Raw genomic sequence first — 16748 nt, 5'->3', positions numbered from 1 at the left:
AAATATTTAGAATTTGGAGACTTCCCTTCTAAAGGCGTGTTCATGATCTCATTGAGCCATTCTTTCTTCTCTAACCAGTTCCCTTTCTTGCCTAAGTAGCTCTCTTTCTATCTGATTATCTTGAAATTCTCTCTCAACAGTTGTAGCTTTTGCCTCATCTCTAGCCTTATCAGCCTCAAATTTCGCCATTTCCCGGGCCAAAGTCAATTCACTATGGCGAGTAAGTTCTTCCATGTACTTTACATAATCATGCTTGGAAGCACTTCGTTTTCTCTTTGAAGCCTTCTTACCTTGAGGCCTAATTGGATAACGGGTAGAACCTAACGCTTGTTCAGGGATGGGCGTTTCGGGCACTTCTTCTGCATCATCTTTATACGAGCCATTATCAAGTGTAGAGTGTAGATGGGTGCTGTTCATGACAATTTCTGGACCGACAGGCACAACTCTGAATTTAGGATAATCTTTGACAATATTCCAACATTCCCACCGGTTGAATTAATTATTTTTTGTTTTGGTTTTGGCACCATACCAAGCTTGTGCTTGAATTAGCTACACAATGGGGGAGAAGAAATCATTATAATCAAAGTAGGTAACAAATAAATAATACAAACAAATAATTATAATTAAAGTAGGTAACAAATAAATAATACAAACAAAAAATTATAATCAAACTAGGTAACAAATAAATAATACAAACAAATAATTATAATTAAAGTAGGTAACAAATAAATAATACAAACAAATAATTATAATGTAAATTTGGGTATGGTCCAAACAAATAAATAATATATTGTTACCTAATCCGTATAATTTTCCCCACTTCGAAGATTACTACTAGCTTGTGCCAAGGTGTCTCTCCAAATAGTAAACGATTGGCTAAGTAATTTCCAACGACTAAACATCGATTCTTTGGTTCTACTCCCACCAATTTTCTCAAGATAATTGGTATGAATAAGACTCCACATTTCTCGCAACTGCATCTCATTACCCGTACGTGAACTATGAGTAACTTCAACCCAGCTAGTACACAATGCAACATCTTTAAGAAACGTCCAATTCGTACCTGCATTAGTAGTCATTTTATTGAAAAAAATTGGATTGAAACTTTGAGAGAAAGATAGGAATGTGATTGAAAGTAGTTGAGAACATATGAAATTGTGGTGTAAGGTAGATGATAATGAGAAGGTATTTATAGAAAAGTAGAAACATTTTTTTTTTAATTTTCAGATATTTTTTTCGGATTTTTTTACCATTTTTAAATTTTTTTTATTCAAATAATTAATCTCTGCCGTTGGATTTAAAAAAAATTGAATTCCAACACTCCAGAATGTGCCACGTGTCACAACGGTAACTTTTCTTAATTTTAAAATTATTTTTTTAATTTATAGAGCAGATTAATATCAACCGTTGATCTCAAATCGAACGGTTGATATTAAATCAGTTTTTTTATTACCGTTTCAAATCGGACGGCTCATATTAAAGAGCCGTTGAGATCAAACAGACCGTGGGAAGCCACGTGGCTTCCCAACGGTCGCTTGTTGAAACTGGCGCGCGGACCCCGTGCCTTTAAAGTTGTCGGCTAACGCACCCCCACTTGCGAGTGAGGGGCACACGCTTGACACAAAATAAAATAAAAAAAGGACCGACGCTAGGCCTGGCGTCAGCCTGACGTCACACCCACCTCGGGCTGCAGGGCTCACAATCCTCCACGGGCCTGGCCCTTGGGCTCCCACCTTCACTCGGGCTGCCCAACACTGGAGCCTTATCCACCGGCCCTCGGGCCCTTTCCCTTCGCCTATCCCCTAAGCAACCACTAAGGGTGGAGTTGCTCTTATGACCCTGAGAGAGAGATAGAGGGGTGGTTGTGGTACTTGGAGTGTAAGGCGTCAGAGTGATCAATTGGAAAGGGAAGGGTTGGTATTTTCATTTCGGATTAGGAAGAATAAAAAGAAAGGGGGTATGTATGGGAATAGAGTCAATTTTAGACACATTAAATTCTTAGTTTCAAGTGCTTGTGCATAGGCTAATGTAGTTAGCATGAGTTCAAATCTTCTGCATTTAAAAATGGTTGTGACTTCTTTGTGGCTTCCGTAAAATGTAAGGAAAATTAACGAAAAGTTCAAAAAAAAAACTTCTCTTTTAACGAAAAGTCCAAAAAAACTTCTCTTTTAACGAAAAGTCATTTTTAAAGGTATAATGAATAGTGGCAGTTAAATGTAAAAATGTAGTTTTTCGTTAAAAGTGAACAGTACCGGGAGTTTTTTAAAACTCCCTAAAATGTAACATATGTCCACTCACTTACACACCTTAATTGTGTTAACTCCTCTGTTATTTCCCAAGTTTGAAAAACCAAGAAACCGTCTCTGGCATTCTTCTCTGCTAAACCCTACCCGTCTCACTGACTCCTCTTCTCGCTCTGGCTTACTCCCAACTCACACCTTCCATTTTCCAAAGACAATTTTATCTCCCAAACTTGACCTGATTTAGACCTCCTACGCCTCCCTTTATGCCACGGAACAAGCCTCAACCCGTTCCAATCACAAATGGCAACTTGTTCGAAAGAAGAAAGTGGTGCTGAAAAAAGGGGTCATATTTTTGTTGAAAACAGAAACTTAGCAAGTAAGAAATCAGAGATTTTAGAAAGTGAGAGAGAAATGTAGAGAGAGAGAAAGAATTGTATAAAATGTATTTCTATTCATTTCTTTGTGTCCTGTGTACATTGAGTATTTATACATAAATACCAAAGGTAACTTAGCTGACTCAGCATACCCTAACTAACACATATACCAAAGATCTAATATGGTGGTTTACACCCTTTACAATTTTATGAACCTTAACCTTCAGTACTCCTAACACCCCTTTCAAGCTAAAGGTAGATGAGCGAATTGAAAGCTTGTTAGTCAAGGAAGCAAAACGATCAGCAGGAAGAGACTTGGTGAAAATATCAGCAAATTGTAACAATGTACTAACATGTCGGACACCAATCTGTCCCAAAAGAACCTTCTCACGAATGAAATGATAGTCAATCTCAACATGCTTTGTGAGAGCATGAAAGATTGGATTAAAAGCTAGAGCAATAGCACTCTTATTATCACAGAAGATGAAGGTTTACAGAGAAGTGGAAATGAAATATTAGAAAGAATCTTAGTTATCCACAAAGTTTCTGCAGCAGTGTTTTCAAGAGACCGGTACTCAACCTCAGTGGATGATCGAGCCACTGTGAGTTGTTTCTTAGCACTCCAAGCAATCAAGTTTGGTCCCAAAAACACACAATAGCCACTTGTAGATCGTCGATCAACAGGGTAACCAGCCCAATCAGCATCAGACCAAGCTGTGAGATGTTGAGAACCTTTTGTAAACCATAGACCTAAGTCAATAGTGCATTTGAGATATCTCAAGATACGTTTAACAGCTTGCAAATGAATTGTTCGTGGAGTCTGCATGTGTTAGCACACTTGATTCACTGCAAAAGCAAGATCAGGCCGAGTCCAGGTAAGATACTGCAATGCACTAACAATGGACCTGTAGGAAGTAAGATCTGAAATAGGTGTTCCAGAGTGATCTAGTTTAGAAGAGCTGACTGGAGTGTTGCAGGGTTTGACTCCTAACATATCAGTTTTCTTAAGGAGATCCAAAACATACTTGGACTGATGTAGAAATATACCTTTCAAAGAGCGTTGCACTTCAATTCCCAGAAAATAATGAATATCACCAAGATCTTTCACAGGGAAAATAGCTTGCAGCTGAGAAATAATAGTTTGGCAGACTTGAGAGGAGCTGCGAGTGATGATTATATCATCAACATACACCAAAATGAAAGTAATAGTGGTGTATTTCTTGATGAACAGACTGGTATCAGATGAGGATAAAGAGAATCCCAAGGATAGAAGAGCCCGATAAAAGGCATCATACCAGGCTCTAGGGGCTTGTTTAAGACCATATAGGGATTTCTTAAGTTTGCAAACATGAGTACGCTTAGAAGGATTAACAAAACTAGGGGGCTGCACCATATATACATCCTCATTTAAATGACCATAGAGAAATGCATTGCTAACGTCGAGATGATGAATAAACCAATCATAATGCACTACAATGGAAAGCAAAATCCGAATGGTGGGTGGTTTAGCCACGGGGGTAAACATTTCTGAGAAGTCCAATCCCTCTTGTTGATGAAATCCCTTAGCAACTAGACGAGCTTTATACCTTTCTATAGACCCATCTGCCTTGTGTTTCACTTTGAAAACCCATTTACAACCAACAAGGTTGTAAGAAGGATGATGAGGTACCAAATCCCATGTACTGTTGGATTGAAGAGCTTGAAACTTAGCTTGCATTACTGCCATCCAAGGAGCAAGTTTAGAAGCTTGAAGATAAGTGGTTGATGCTGATAGTATTTTGGTGAGAGGATCAATTGAAGATGGAAGAGGGTGCTTTGTGGCAGTGAAAAGTTTTGGCTTATGAATACCAGATTTAGCTCTAGTGATCATATGATGAAAGTTGATAGATGCTGCAATATGGTGATTTGAATCTGGTTCTGCAATATTGTGAATAGAGACATGGGGTGATGAGATAGATGTGGAAGAAAGTGAGGTTGGAACATCCATTGGGAGGGCAGAAGAGTCGGGAGAACTGGCAGAGATATGAGCTTGAGGATCTGCAATTTGAGAATAAGATGGCACAAGAATAGTGACAGAGACTGGATGAGTTGTAGAAATAGACTTAAAGGGTGCAGAAGATGGAGAAACTGAGAATCTGTGTTGAAGATATGGAAAAACACTCTCATCAAACACAACATGCCGTGAGATATAGAGCTTCCCAGTTACTGGATCATAACACCTATAACCACTATGATTTAAACTATAGCCTAGAAAGATGCACTGCTTACCTTTGGGATCCAATTTATGACTGGAATAAGGTTTCAGCCAGGGATAGCATGCACAACCAAAAGACTTCAATGTATGATACTTTGGTGGAGCTTGAAATAATATTTCCTATGGACTCGAAGAGGAATTCTGTGAAGGCAATCTATTAATGAGATACACAGATGTTTGAAAAGTTTCAACCCAAAATTCGGATGGGAGACCACTTTGAGAAAGTAAAGTCCTGCCAATTGCAACAACATGGCGATGTTTTCGCTTAGCACATCCATTTTGTCCAGGTGTATGAGGACAGCTCAGTTGATGTGTGATGCCTTGAGCATTGAAGAAATCTTAAAGTGGTTTGTTTAAAAACTCTCCACCTGAATCAGATATGAGACATTGAACTTTAGTGGCAAACAATGTTTGAACTTTGAGAATAAAGGTCTGAAGTATTGAAGTAACATCAGATTTAAAAGACAAAGGATATAACCAACTGTATTTTGTGAAATCATCCACTAGTATTAAGTAATATTTGTAACCAGTACAAGAAGAGGTAGGAGAAGGTCCCCATACATCTACATGAACCAAATGGAATGGTTTAACCGAGCTACACGGTAACACATAAAATGAAAGCTTAGAGGCTTTGCCCATTCGACAAGCCACATAGACTTGCAATTTATTTACTGAACCAAGTACAGGTAAATGGTTATTGCGTAAAATAGAATGTAAGACTGCATTAGAAGGATGTCCAAGCCTTCTATGCCAGAGATGAATATCAGCCTTTGTAACCATCAAAGCACGATGAGACATTGTGATGCCAGAAGATCCATTTGAAGTTGTCAAGTAAAAAGGATAAAAACCACCTTCATGGGGGCCCTAGAAGAGCATCTTCCCAGTTTTTAGATCCTTAATATAGAATCCAAAAGGATCAAACGTCAGAGAGCACCAGTTATCATGGATAAACTTATACACAGATAACAGATTATGAGATGCTTGAGGTACTAGTAAAACATTATTAAGACGAAAAACAACAGTAGGTGTGCGTAAAAAGGTATGACCAATATGAGATATACACAAACCTTTACCATCTCCTATAAATATTTGTTCATTGCCTGTGTATGGAAATGCAGAGTTGAAGAATGAAGGATCTGGAGTAGATGAGAGGCACCACTATCTGTTATCTAGTAATTAGGTGTAGGAGTGGTTGTTGCAAACATAGCCATAGGTGAATAACCAAAAAACTGAGGTGGACTAGAACCTTGATGGTGAACAGAATTCATTGAGGAAGCAAATTGAGAGAGAGAACCACAATGAAGAGCTTGATGACCATGCTGATTGTAGAGCTGACATGGAGTACATTTACCAGAGAAGAATGATTTTTCACCAGATTGAAATGTACCAAATCTAGATGGACCAGCACCAAGAATACCACCTGTTTGGTTAGTAGAGCGATTACCCCCAAAATTGCGATTTCGATTTTGATTGTTGCGACCTCGATAATTCCCTCGGCATCCAGATTGAGAACCAAAACTATGAGAAGATTGAGCAGTGTAGGCATTAAATGGAGCAGATGTATTGGACGCAGAATATCGAGTTTTACGCTTTTGTAAAGAAATTTCTTTGCTCAATAATAACCCATGCAATTCATCAGAAGTAACAGACTCATTTCTTGTTTCAATAGAATCAACAAAGGAATCGTAATCATTAGGAAGGCCAGACAGAATGTAAGCTACCAAATCAGACTCAGAGATCGGTTCACCCGCAGCAGCCAATTTATCAGAAATATCTTTAATGGAATTGAGATAGTCAGTCATTGAAGAGTCACCTTTTTGGATTGTCTGAATCTTGGCTCGGAGGCTATGAATATGTGTGCGAGATGCTCTAGCAAAACGTTTATCCAGAGAAAGCCAAAGAGATCTGGAATCATCCATTCCAACAGTGAGAGGGAGAAGATCTTCAGAGAGAGTCGAATTGATCCAAATCATCAAGATCTGATCTCGCTCACACCAAATTTCATGTGTGGAATTAGGGACACGAAGTCCAGCAGAATCACAAATGAATTGAGGAGGACATATATCGGTGCCATCGATAAGCCCTAAAAGCTTGAATTGCTTCAGAATTGGAAGAAATAAGCCACGCCAGGTGATGAAGTTATGATGATTCAACTTCGTCAGAACCATACCGACGATGTTCTGAACAGTGACAGAGGTAATCGGAGCCAGTTGAGGGTGAGAAACTTCAGCATGAGGAGCAGAAGCTGAAGAAGTGGTAGGAGAAGAAGAATTGGAGGAGTTCGCCATTGTAGCCATGAGAAATCACACAAAAAATCAAAGAAAATATGAAGATAAGACCTGTTTGGAAGGTAAGAAAATCAAGAACGTAGAAGCGGGAGATCAACGTCGGTAGACTTCGGCGATGATACCATGTTGAAAACAGAAACTTAGCAAGTAAGAAAACAGAGATTTTAGAGAGTGAGAGAGAAATTTAGAGAGAGAGAATTGTGTAAAATGTATTTCTATTCATTTCTTTGTGTCCTATGTACATTGAGTATTTATACATAAATACCAAAGGTAACTTAGCTGACTCAGCATTCCCTAACTAACACATATACCAAAGATCTAATCTGGTAGTTTACACCCTTTACAATTTTATGAACCTTAACCTTCAGTACTCCTAACACTTTTAAGCCTCAGTTTGATTCCATGGTTCAATGCTTGGACATGGACGCTGGGTGGAAAGTCCAAGATAAAGAAGTTGATTTATCAGAAGAGAGGCCACAATGCTTGGTTTCTTGGGTTTTCTTTTTCCAAATTTAGGAGTTAATGCAGTTAAAATGTGTAAGTGAGTGGACATATGTCGTGTTTTTAGAGAGGCCACAACTATTTTTAGGTGCAAAAAAATGTGAACTCAGTTAGCTTTCCCAAATCAAAGAAGGTGTGAAGTCTCAATCATCATTATAAAGTAGACAGAAAATAATTAGGTTGGTTAAGTTTCTTCGAGCCATCAAAACTCTCTTTCTTGGTGCTTTCATGTTTTCCATTTATATAATATTAAACACAACAAAGGTATCTTCATAATTTGGTAAGATTTCACTTCCTAATTCGTTGACTTTCATAATTTTGTCGCGATTCTATTTTACAGTATGTATTAGCGTGTAAAACACGAAAGTTGAATCATATATGTGAAAACACAAAAAATTTCAATGAGGATTAATATGAAATAACTCCGCATGTCAATTGAGTCAGGTAGAGTAAAGATGTTCAAGCTTGACTTGAATTTACTAAGCTCGAGCTATATTAGTTATGCTCAACCTTGTTGGCAAAAACTTGACGAGGCATATATGTGTGGGACAAGTAAAATTCGAGCTTTAAACTCTTCTTAGTGTAATAATTTGTTGATTTGGATGGAGGAAAATTTGAGATTAATACTTGATAGAGCTTAATATTTCTTGCTACTTTTTCATAAGTACGTTTATCCTCTTATGTCAATAAATATGATAGAGATTAAAAAACTGTTTGTAATTCAGTTAGTTATCTAAAAGTATTCATGCAGATGCAGGTCCTAATAAGTTTGATTGATTTTCTCGTAAAAATTAAAAGATGATAAAAGTTGAAGAACAAATATTGAACTATGCAAATAAACATTTCCCAAGCATATGTATGTAATTTGTGGTGAATATTTGGTATTCCACAATCCACATGTCGAAAACTTTAGCTTTACCAATGACATGATTCAAAATCCACCGAGTTCAATCTTATGCATGAACAATATTTGGATCAAGAAAAACTGGTATAAGCATGCAGGCATGCATAAATTCACAACTATTAATCACACAGCACAATCATATATTGATTATAATCCTATCAAAACCTAGAATCTTCTTGAACCCATTTTCCCTCCACGAGAAGCAAAGCTAGGCGCCGAGCTCAACATTGGCACACAATACCCATCGGAGGTGTAGTGCTGGTGCTTCTGGTTCGGCACCATAGGCTGCGCTTGCTCCGAAATCCTCCACATCTTCACCGACTTATCCAAACTCCCACTATACACGATCCACCTCGTCTCTCCAGACGTCGACTGATCGTGATCTCTCTCCACAGCCAAGCACTTCACCGGCCCCGTGTGCCCCGTCAGCACCGACAAGCAAATGTGCTCCCCGTCAGGGCCTAATCTCCACACGCAAATCCCCATGTCAGCGGAGCCACTGAATACTAAGCACCCAGCCGTGGCCAAGCACAGAACCGCCAGCTTGTGGCCTCTCAAAACACCGCCGTGTTGGAGGTTCTTCTCCCGTTCCCAGAAGTTGACTAGTCCGTCGGACGAGCCACAATATATGATTGTGGCGTCCGGGTTCACAGCTAAGGCTGTGACCGCACATTCCTGCTTTAAAAGTGTTTGTGAGAAGAAGTGCTTAGTACCTTTTCCTTGTAACTCTTTCCGCCAAATTTTAACCGTTCCGTCGGCAGAACCGGTGAAGACCAACCCATCAAATCCAACAACCAACGCATTGACGGCGTCATCGTGAGCGTTGATCGACTCCAAGCACTTGAAATCGGAAACCCTCCAAACCTTAAACGTTTTGTCCCACGACGCGGAGTATAGTAACGTCTGATCTTCGCTCAAGCTCAAGCATGAGATGGAATCAAAGTGTTTGATCCATAGGACTTTGCTCTTGCCTCTCACTTCAACGTAATTACTCGGCTTCATGGAACACTTTATGTAATTCTTCAACGTAGGTAAAGTTCCTATTCGCTTGTGAGTTGCGTTCTTGGTGGACACCTTCCACACCCTAATTTTCCCGTCTTGATGACCGGTGAAGATCTTCTCCTTCGCTATGATTATCGCTTTAACCAATCCGCTATTCGATTTGAACCCTGAATACTCGTTGTGCTTCTTCCAAATCCGAATGTTCTTGCTATCCGAACCCGTGTACAACAAGTCTCCAGAGGCGGCCAACGAGTATATGTGTCCTTCTTCACGAACCAACGCACCCATGAGAACGTTGGGGGAGAAGTTGTCGTTGGCCGTTTCTGAAGCATTATTATTATTGTCGTTGTTGTTCATATGGGCAGACCATGGAGACTTATTGAAAGGAGACAAAGCGGCGTCCTCCGCCACCATCGAGTCTGGCTCGTAGCTGAGGGGGGTCGTAAAACCCGAGTCTTCGTGTTCCGGGGAGTTCTTTAACCTGTCAAACTTTTGGCCACGAGTGCTGTTCTCCTCGGAGAATATGCGGTTGCCTCTCGTCGAGCCTTTCATGGTTTACATATAATGGAGAACAAATAAATGGAATAAAAGAGGAAAAACCAGGTGTGAAGGAAGCCGAAAGCTTTGAAAAGCAGTAACAGGCTGGGATTTTACCTTTTTTTAACTTTTTAGTAAAAAATACAATAAAATTAGATTTTCTTTGGCAGCCATTGTGGATGATGGGCTGGCCAATCATGTGACGTCGCAGCGGATTTACCCGCCAATATAAATGGATTTATTACGGGAAAGAGTGCGGTTACGATGAAAATGGTGAAAGCTATAAGTTGGATCATGACTTAGTCAATTGGACCAAAATTGGTCGTTGGTGGTTGTGTGATGATTGTGGTAAGGATGTGTGGATAAAAAATAGGAGAGCATATGTTGCAAGTAGGAAGTAAACGATTTGTTTCAGAGGTAAATAAGTTGATTCAGACGTTAAATTTTACCTAAAAGTTTGAACTGATAAAAAGTTGGTTGTATTTCAATAGATCAAGTCGCGAACCTATAGATCGGATTCGTGCCATCACTGTAACCTATGGATTGGATTTGTGGCATCATTTTTTTTACACAATTTTGGCATACATTTTTATGCGACCACTTCATAATGTATTTTAACGATCTGAACAGTTTATCTTTTAGGTCTTTCCTAGAAGATCATGTCTACCAAAATTCAAATCTGAAATCATATGATCGTTGGTTTAAGGTTTGTCTAATTTTTTTTGCAATGATGATATATAAATAATGTTCTAAAGGATAGACGATTCAAATCATTAAAATACATCACAAAATGAATTCCACAAAAATGTGCATTAAAAGTTGTGTAAAAAAAATGATGTCACGCATATGCCCCTATATATAGTAAAAATTTATCTTTAGGTTTTCCCTTGAAACTTTATTTTGATCTCAATTTGCTCACTGTAACTCAAAAATCAGCATTTTACTCCTGAAACTCAAAATTTATTTCACTTTGACCAGTGGACTGTCTCTTCTCCCTGAAACTTATAGATGGCCTCTAGAAACATATGTGGAACTCAACACCCAATAAGACTATGCTACATGTGCAATAAATTTGATTATAAATTTTTATTATGCTTTAACATTCAATAACAAGAGAATATTAAGTTTTAAAGAAATTGAAGAAATTAAAAAAAATAAAAAGAAATTGATTAGCCTGGCGTACCCAAAATCAAACTCACATAAGAAATTAACAGATCTAACGCAATGTATTTTGAGTTTTATAGATACAACTTTCAAGTTTTATAGATACAACTTTCAAGTTTCAAAGGGCAAAATGCGATTAAAATTGAGTTTCATAGGGCAAAGTGGAGCGAACTTTGAGTTTCAGGGAGTAAATTGATGATTTTTGAGTTACAGGGAGCAAAATGAGATTAAAGTCAAGTTCCAAGAGAGGCGTAGCTACAAATAAGCCTATAGTAAATATAGAAAGTGTATTTGTAGTCTACAAGAGTAGATTTAATTTGTGTCATGTTGTAAACTTGACTTGCACTCCAAGAGTTAGTTTTTACATATAGTTTAAAAAAAAAATTGCATTACACTAGCTTCAAGATGAGTAGTATAGATGAATAGGAACATTTACATTATTCACTGAAACAATTGAATAACCAATAGGGAACTGTTATTAGCACTCCAAAAATCTCATTCTACACTTCTCACAAGTATATTTTTCCTTCTAATTATAGAAAGTTTGGAGTGCAAAATGAGATTTTTGGAGTCCCAATAACAATTCCTTAACCAATATTATCTTATGTTGTTATGTGGTATATGCTTTAGTTTGGACCAAAAATAATTGGTTTGAGCCAAATGTAACTATAGGCTTGACTTGACAAAGAGCGAAGATTTTCAGCCCATGTCTTATATTTCTGAAACTTGAAGTCCAACCCAATATAGGATGGCCGAATCCTAATGGGTGAAGGACTCTTAAGGAGTCAGGTTGAAATGATTTGACTGAGTCATAATATGAGTAAAATTGTTAAAGGATCAGAGTAAACATTGATGTGATTCGTAATATTCCAATATCAAGGTTCATAACTGATCAAGTCCAAGAGTGGATTGAAAACAGAAAAAGGATTGAGTTCAGATACCTAGATCTAGTAGTAGTGGCCTGGCTCTATGGGCAGATCAGGATAGCTTGATAAGAGTTTGGATCAGGGAATGCTAAGAGAAGTATAATCCAAGATGGACTCTACTACTCAGTATAAATTGATCAGCATGAAAGTCACTCTTATAAATAGAAGAGATTATGTAACATTCCAAGGACTTTCAACCTAACACAGAAAATTGCCTTGCACAAATTCTCATTCTATGTGAAACCCTCTCAAACCTTTTAAGAAAAAAACTAACCTTCCTAACTTCATCAATGCATCTTCAAGTTGGATTAACAACAATGTGTTGACAACTGGCGAGGTCTTCAATTTGGATTAATAACACTAGAGTTGTAAAATTAGGTAATCGGTGAGCACTAGAGGTGGCCACGGGCTGGGCCGAGCCTAAATTATAGGAACCGAACTCGACCCACTTGAAAATAACACGGGGCGTGTAACATCCCACATCGACTAACGGAGAGGGGGTGATATGCTTTATATGTACATGCCCACCTCCATATAGCATAAGCATTTTGGGAGCTCACTGGCTTCGGATTCCATAGGAATTCCTAAGTTAAGCAAGAAATAGGCCAGATCATTCTTAGGATGGGTGACCCACTGGGAAGTTCTGCTCGCGTGAGTTCCTAGAAACAAAACCGTGAAGGCGTGGTCGGGGCCCAAAGCGGACAATATCGTGCTATGGTAGAGTCAAGCCTAGGGTGTGACGGAGCCGGTCCGGGATGTGACAATTTGGTATCAGAGCCACTTTCCGTGTGGTGCAAGTGCGCATACGAAGACGTCAGGTCCCTAAGGGGGGTGAATTGTAACATCCCACATCGACCAACGGAGAGAGGGTGATGTGCCTTATATGTACATGTCCACCTACATATAGCTTGAGGCTTTTTTGGAGCTCACTGGCTTCGAGTTCCGTAGGAACTCTGAAGTTAAACGAGAAAGGGGCCAGAGCATTCCCGGGACGGGTGACCCACTGGGAAGTTCCGCTCGCATGAGTTCCCAGAAACAAAACCGTGAGGGCGTGGTAGGGGCCCAAAGCGGACAATATCGTGCTACGGCAGAGTCGACGTGGTGGAGCCTGGGTCAGGATGTGATAGGGCAGGTTGGATCGGGTAATAAAAATTTAAAGATGGAACTAGACTTAACCAGACCCGTATGAAACGGGTTGATTCCTATGGGTCCACAAGTTCTTTTACAAAGAAATTCTCCTTTTATGCAGCAAACTCTTCCTCTACTATGCCCGACTTCTGTAGAGTCTCAAGTTGTTATTTCAAGTCTCCAACCATTTTCTCCTTGTACTGAAACCACAAACCGTTCTACCATCGAAAAAATAAAAATACTGAGAATTTGAATCTCACCGTTCTACCATCAACGGTGTTCTTATATTGAAAGACCCTATCGAGAACAACATGATTTACCAAAACCCCAAACCCAAAACCTCTGGGGCGGCCAAAGACCTTATCCCTCATGACCACCGTCTGCAAAATGTCTGCGTAGTGTTGAAGCACTCATAAGCTTTTTCTCTAAGGTCTACCATTAAATCCTACCAATAAAAAGCTTTCCAGATCTGAATCCATATAAGTTTTCAATACCTTTCTTTCTCGATGCCTGTGAGAGTGAAAGCTTCAAGCTTTATTAAATTTTGAAGGTGGATTTTGGGGGTTTGGGCTTTGAGAGAAGAATGGTGGGTTTATGTTTATGACTGACAAGAGAGAGATAGATTTGGTTGGGTCAAGTATGATTTGAGAGATTTGCAGACTTGTTCCATCGCATGATTCAGGCTAGGGGCCCATTTCCTTAAACTTTTGGACTTTTCCCACCCCATTAATTTTGTGAACCCACCCCGTTTTGGCTTTAAATTTTTTGGAGCACCTTCAGTTTGGAGTAATAGCACTACTTCGAATTTGGTTGGTTATTTATCCAAGTCTCTGTCAATAAGGTGTATTTCAGTCATCGTTGAAATAGGTCATCTCATTAGCCTCTCGGTGAGTTAGGATGTCACCATATTACAGTGTTCGGTAAGTTAAAAACCGAATTCATTTTATGATTGGATATTCACAAGTGCATTTCAGAGTCCACATTCTGATGGCCGAACCATATCCACAATTTTAGTGCTCGCAAGTATACAAATCGGATATTAGTATAGCATTGAAGCACATATATCCTCCCACATAGATCAAATTTATTATAAAAATTCTTGAAAACTAAATTGAAACAAATTGTAATGTACAAGCTTTAATGGAAAATACATGATATTTTGAATTAAACTGAAATAAAATAAAGCTTGAAAATAATATGCATGTAAAGTATAAATTGAAACATAAGAAAATAAGACCTAGGGCATCCAAATTCACCATAACCAATTATACTTAATTTCCTTAATATGTTATGCTCAAGTAGTTCCCCAATATTGATGATTGATTTTCCCTAAATTATTCAACGGCAATGGCAACTGCTTCATCAAAAATATCCTTACATGTTAACCCTCACATTTAGATGAATTTAAGCAAGTAAGCACCCGTTAAGCTCTATGGAAACCGTTGGAAAATCACATAAACCCTAATTGCATGGCATCTACAAATAGGTGTTTATGGTATCAAATGCAAGAAGCTAAACCCAAGTTAAGTATGGAATCTACTCTAAAACCTAGATGGTGATCAAGCATCTAAATTAAAAATCAAGTGCATTACGAATAGCAAAAGATACTCAATATGGAATAAATACTTGATACTAACAATACCACAAGGCAATTAAATATTCATGATCAGGCTACATCGTAGCCCTAACAAAGAAAAACTCCGAAGTAGCTCTTCCTCTTGTCCTTCCTTGACGCAACCTATGTGAATTTTGCTTCGTGGTTTTTGGTGGCTTGCTCCTAATCAAATGGAGAATGAATCTCCTTAATATAACACTCAATAATCATAAATCCTGCTAAATTCTAATTAACAACCCACTAACATTCTCACTAATGCACTTTAAGTTCTTATTAAATAAAAGAAAAAATAACGGAAATAATAAAACTAGTAATTAAGTTCTCTCCTAAGGCCATTTAATAGCATCCCCATGTCTATTTGATTTCTAAAACGGATGTCTCTTATCTTCTTGTTGTAATGCATTTGTCTTGATACAGAAGTTGACTCTTGTTCCATTGGAATTACTCTAGACACCCAAAAAACTTGTTTTCCACTCTTTTTTTTGCATAACTCCGGTATTGATGCCTATAAAATAAAACAATAAAATTTAGTGCATTTAACCCATTCTTATATATACAAAATCCAAAGGAAATGTATGATAATAATATATGAAAATATGACCACTTTAAAACCTCATATCGCCCCTACCTAACTCATTTCACCAACAAGAGTCAATTTCTAGCGACTTTGAGAAACAATTATATTGTGTAGCTGATGCAAATCTAAGGTCACCATCACAGGGCTAAAACTGAATCACTCGGTCGAAAAACCCTATATTTGGGCGCACCACAAGAAGCAATAAGGACAAACTCGTTCTCTGGTCCACATTCAGCTAGCCAAGCCCCAAAACAAGGCTAGACTGAGTATTCGACAAATTGGGCTCCAGGTCAGTATACCAACAGCCTCTAGTTTGAGGGCGGCTTAATTTCGATGAGCCATTTTACGATGAGGAGTATTTTACTCATAATTATGGTAGTTTTAGTGCATCATCGGCAACAAAGACTTTTAAGCCATCAAAGTCAAAGAATAGTCAATGACATGGGTATAACTTGCATGCTGATGCTTATATGGTTGAGTTAAAATCTCAAAAGCGTAGGCGACAATGCAACGAATGTAACGTTTTGCACCATGCTTAGGCTACTAAAGCTCTCTAGACGGTTTAAACTTGGCAGCCTAAAGAGTAGATATAAGAAAACTTGGTAGAACAAGTCACTGTAATCCTGGCTGAGATCACCAAAGGGAAAAAAGCCAAAAGTGCCAACATCAAAACTAAAATAGAAGAGTCTAATAAGATGATCAAGTTGTTACTTTGGCTTTGGCTTGGAGAAATGAAGCCTCGAATAGAGCATTTTGCTAAAGAGGCCGAACAAGCTTTTCCTCCACTTACATTATAGGACCCGTTAATCAAGGTTTGGTGCAACCAGTGTTCTAAAAAGCGGCATAGGCGACCGCCTAGGCACTAGGAGCTGGGCTTCCAAGGTGATTGGAGCAAAATGTAAGGGAAATTCGGTGAAGGCTTAAGTGAGAGCCTAGGTGGCCGCTTAGCGATCTAGGCGCCTAGGTAGTGTTATGCGGCCCACTAAGCTGCTGCCATACCTTCACGGGCATCAATGGTCATGAAGAGGAATGAGATCCACCTATTTTCTTTGAGCCTTAAACAAAAATTTAAGACAAAAGCCTAACTTTATTAAAATAATTAAACAATCAACAGGGAAGGTAGTGGAATTTGGAGCTAACCTTGGCCCTTGTTTTGGCTTTCTTTGGGTTTTTGATGCATCTGACCATTTTTTATTCTTCGAGTTTTCCAAAAGCGGCGACTGACGAAGGAAATA

General features: G+C 38.6%; 1 protein-coding gene and 1 long non-coding RNA gene across 2 annotated transcripts; both read right to left on the bottom strand.

Moving 5' to 3' along the window:
* Positions 1–8482: 8482 nt before the first annotated feature.
* Positions 8483–10301, bottom strand: LOC126601745 (protein JINGUBANG-like). The gene has a single exon (XM_050268505.1). The coding sequence runs from the start codon at positions 10116–10118 to the stop codon at positions 8730–8732; it is 1389 nt and encodes a 462-aa protein (XP_050124462.1). The 5' UTR covers positions 10119–10301; the 3' UTR covers positions 8483–8729.
* A 4588-nt stretch (positions 10302–14889) lies between these two features.
* On the bottom strand, positions 14890–16748 carry LOC126601754 (uncharacterized). The gene is made up of 2 exons (XR_007615801.1): positions 16654–16748; positions 14890–15441 (listed from the first exon to the last, which is right to left on the bottom strand). It is a non-coding gene; the product is annotated as an uncharacterized LOC126601754 (long non-coding RNA).

This window comes from Malus sylvestris, chromosome 15 (genome assembly GCF_916048215.2).
Source record: "Malus sylvestris chromosome 15, drMalSylv7.2, whole genome shotgun sequence".
NCBI lineage: Eukaryota > Viridiplantae > Streptophyta > Magnoliopsida > Rosales > Rosaceae > Malus > Malus sylvestris.
Note: the sequence above shows the minus strand (reverse complement) of the source record. Positions and strands in the feature narration are given on the sequence as shown.

Excerpts from the sequence above, each read along its gene's own strand:
- LOC126601745 (XM_050268505.1), bottom strand. The coding sequence starts at position 10,118 with ATGAAAGGCTCGACGAGAGGCAACCGCATATTCTCCGAGGAGAACAGC.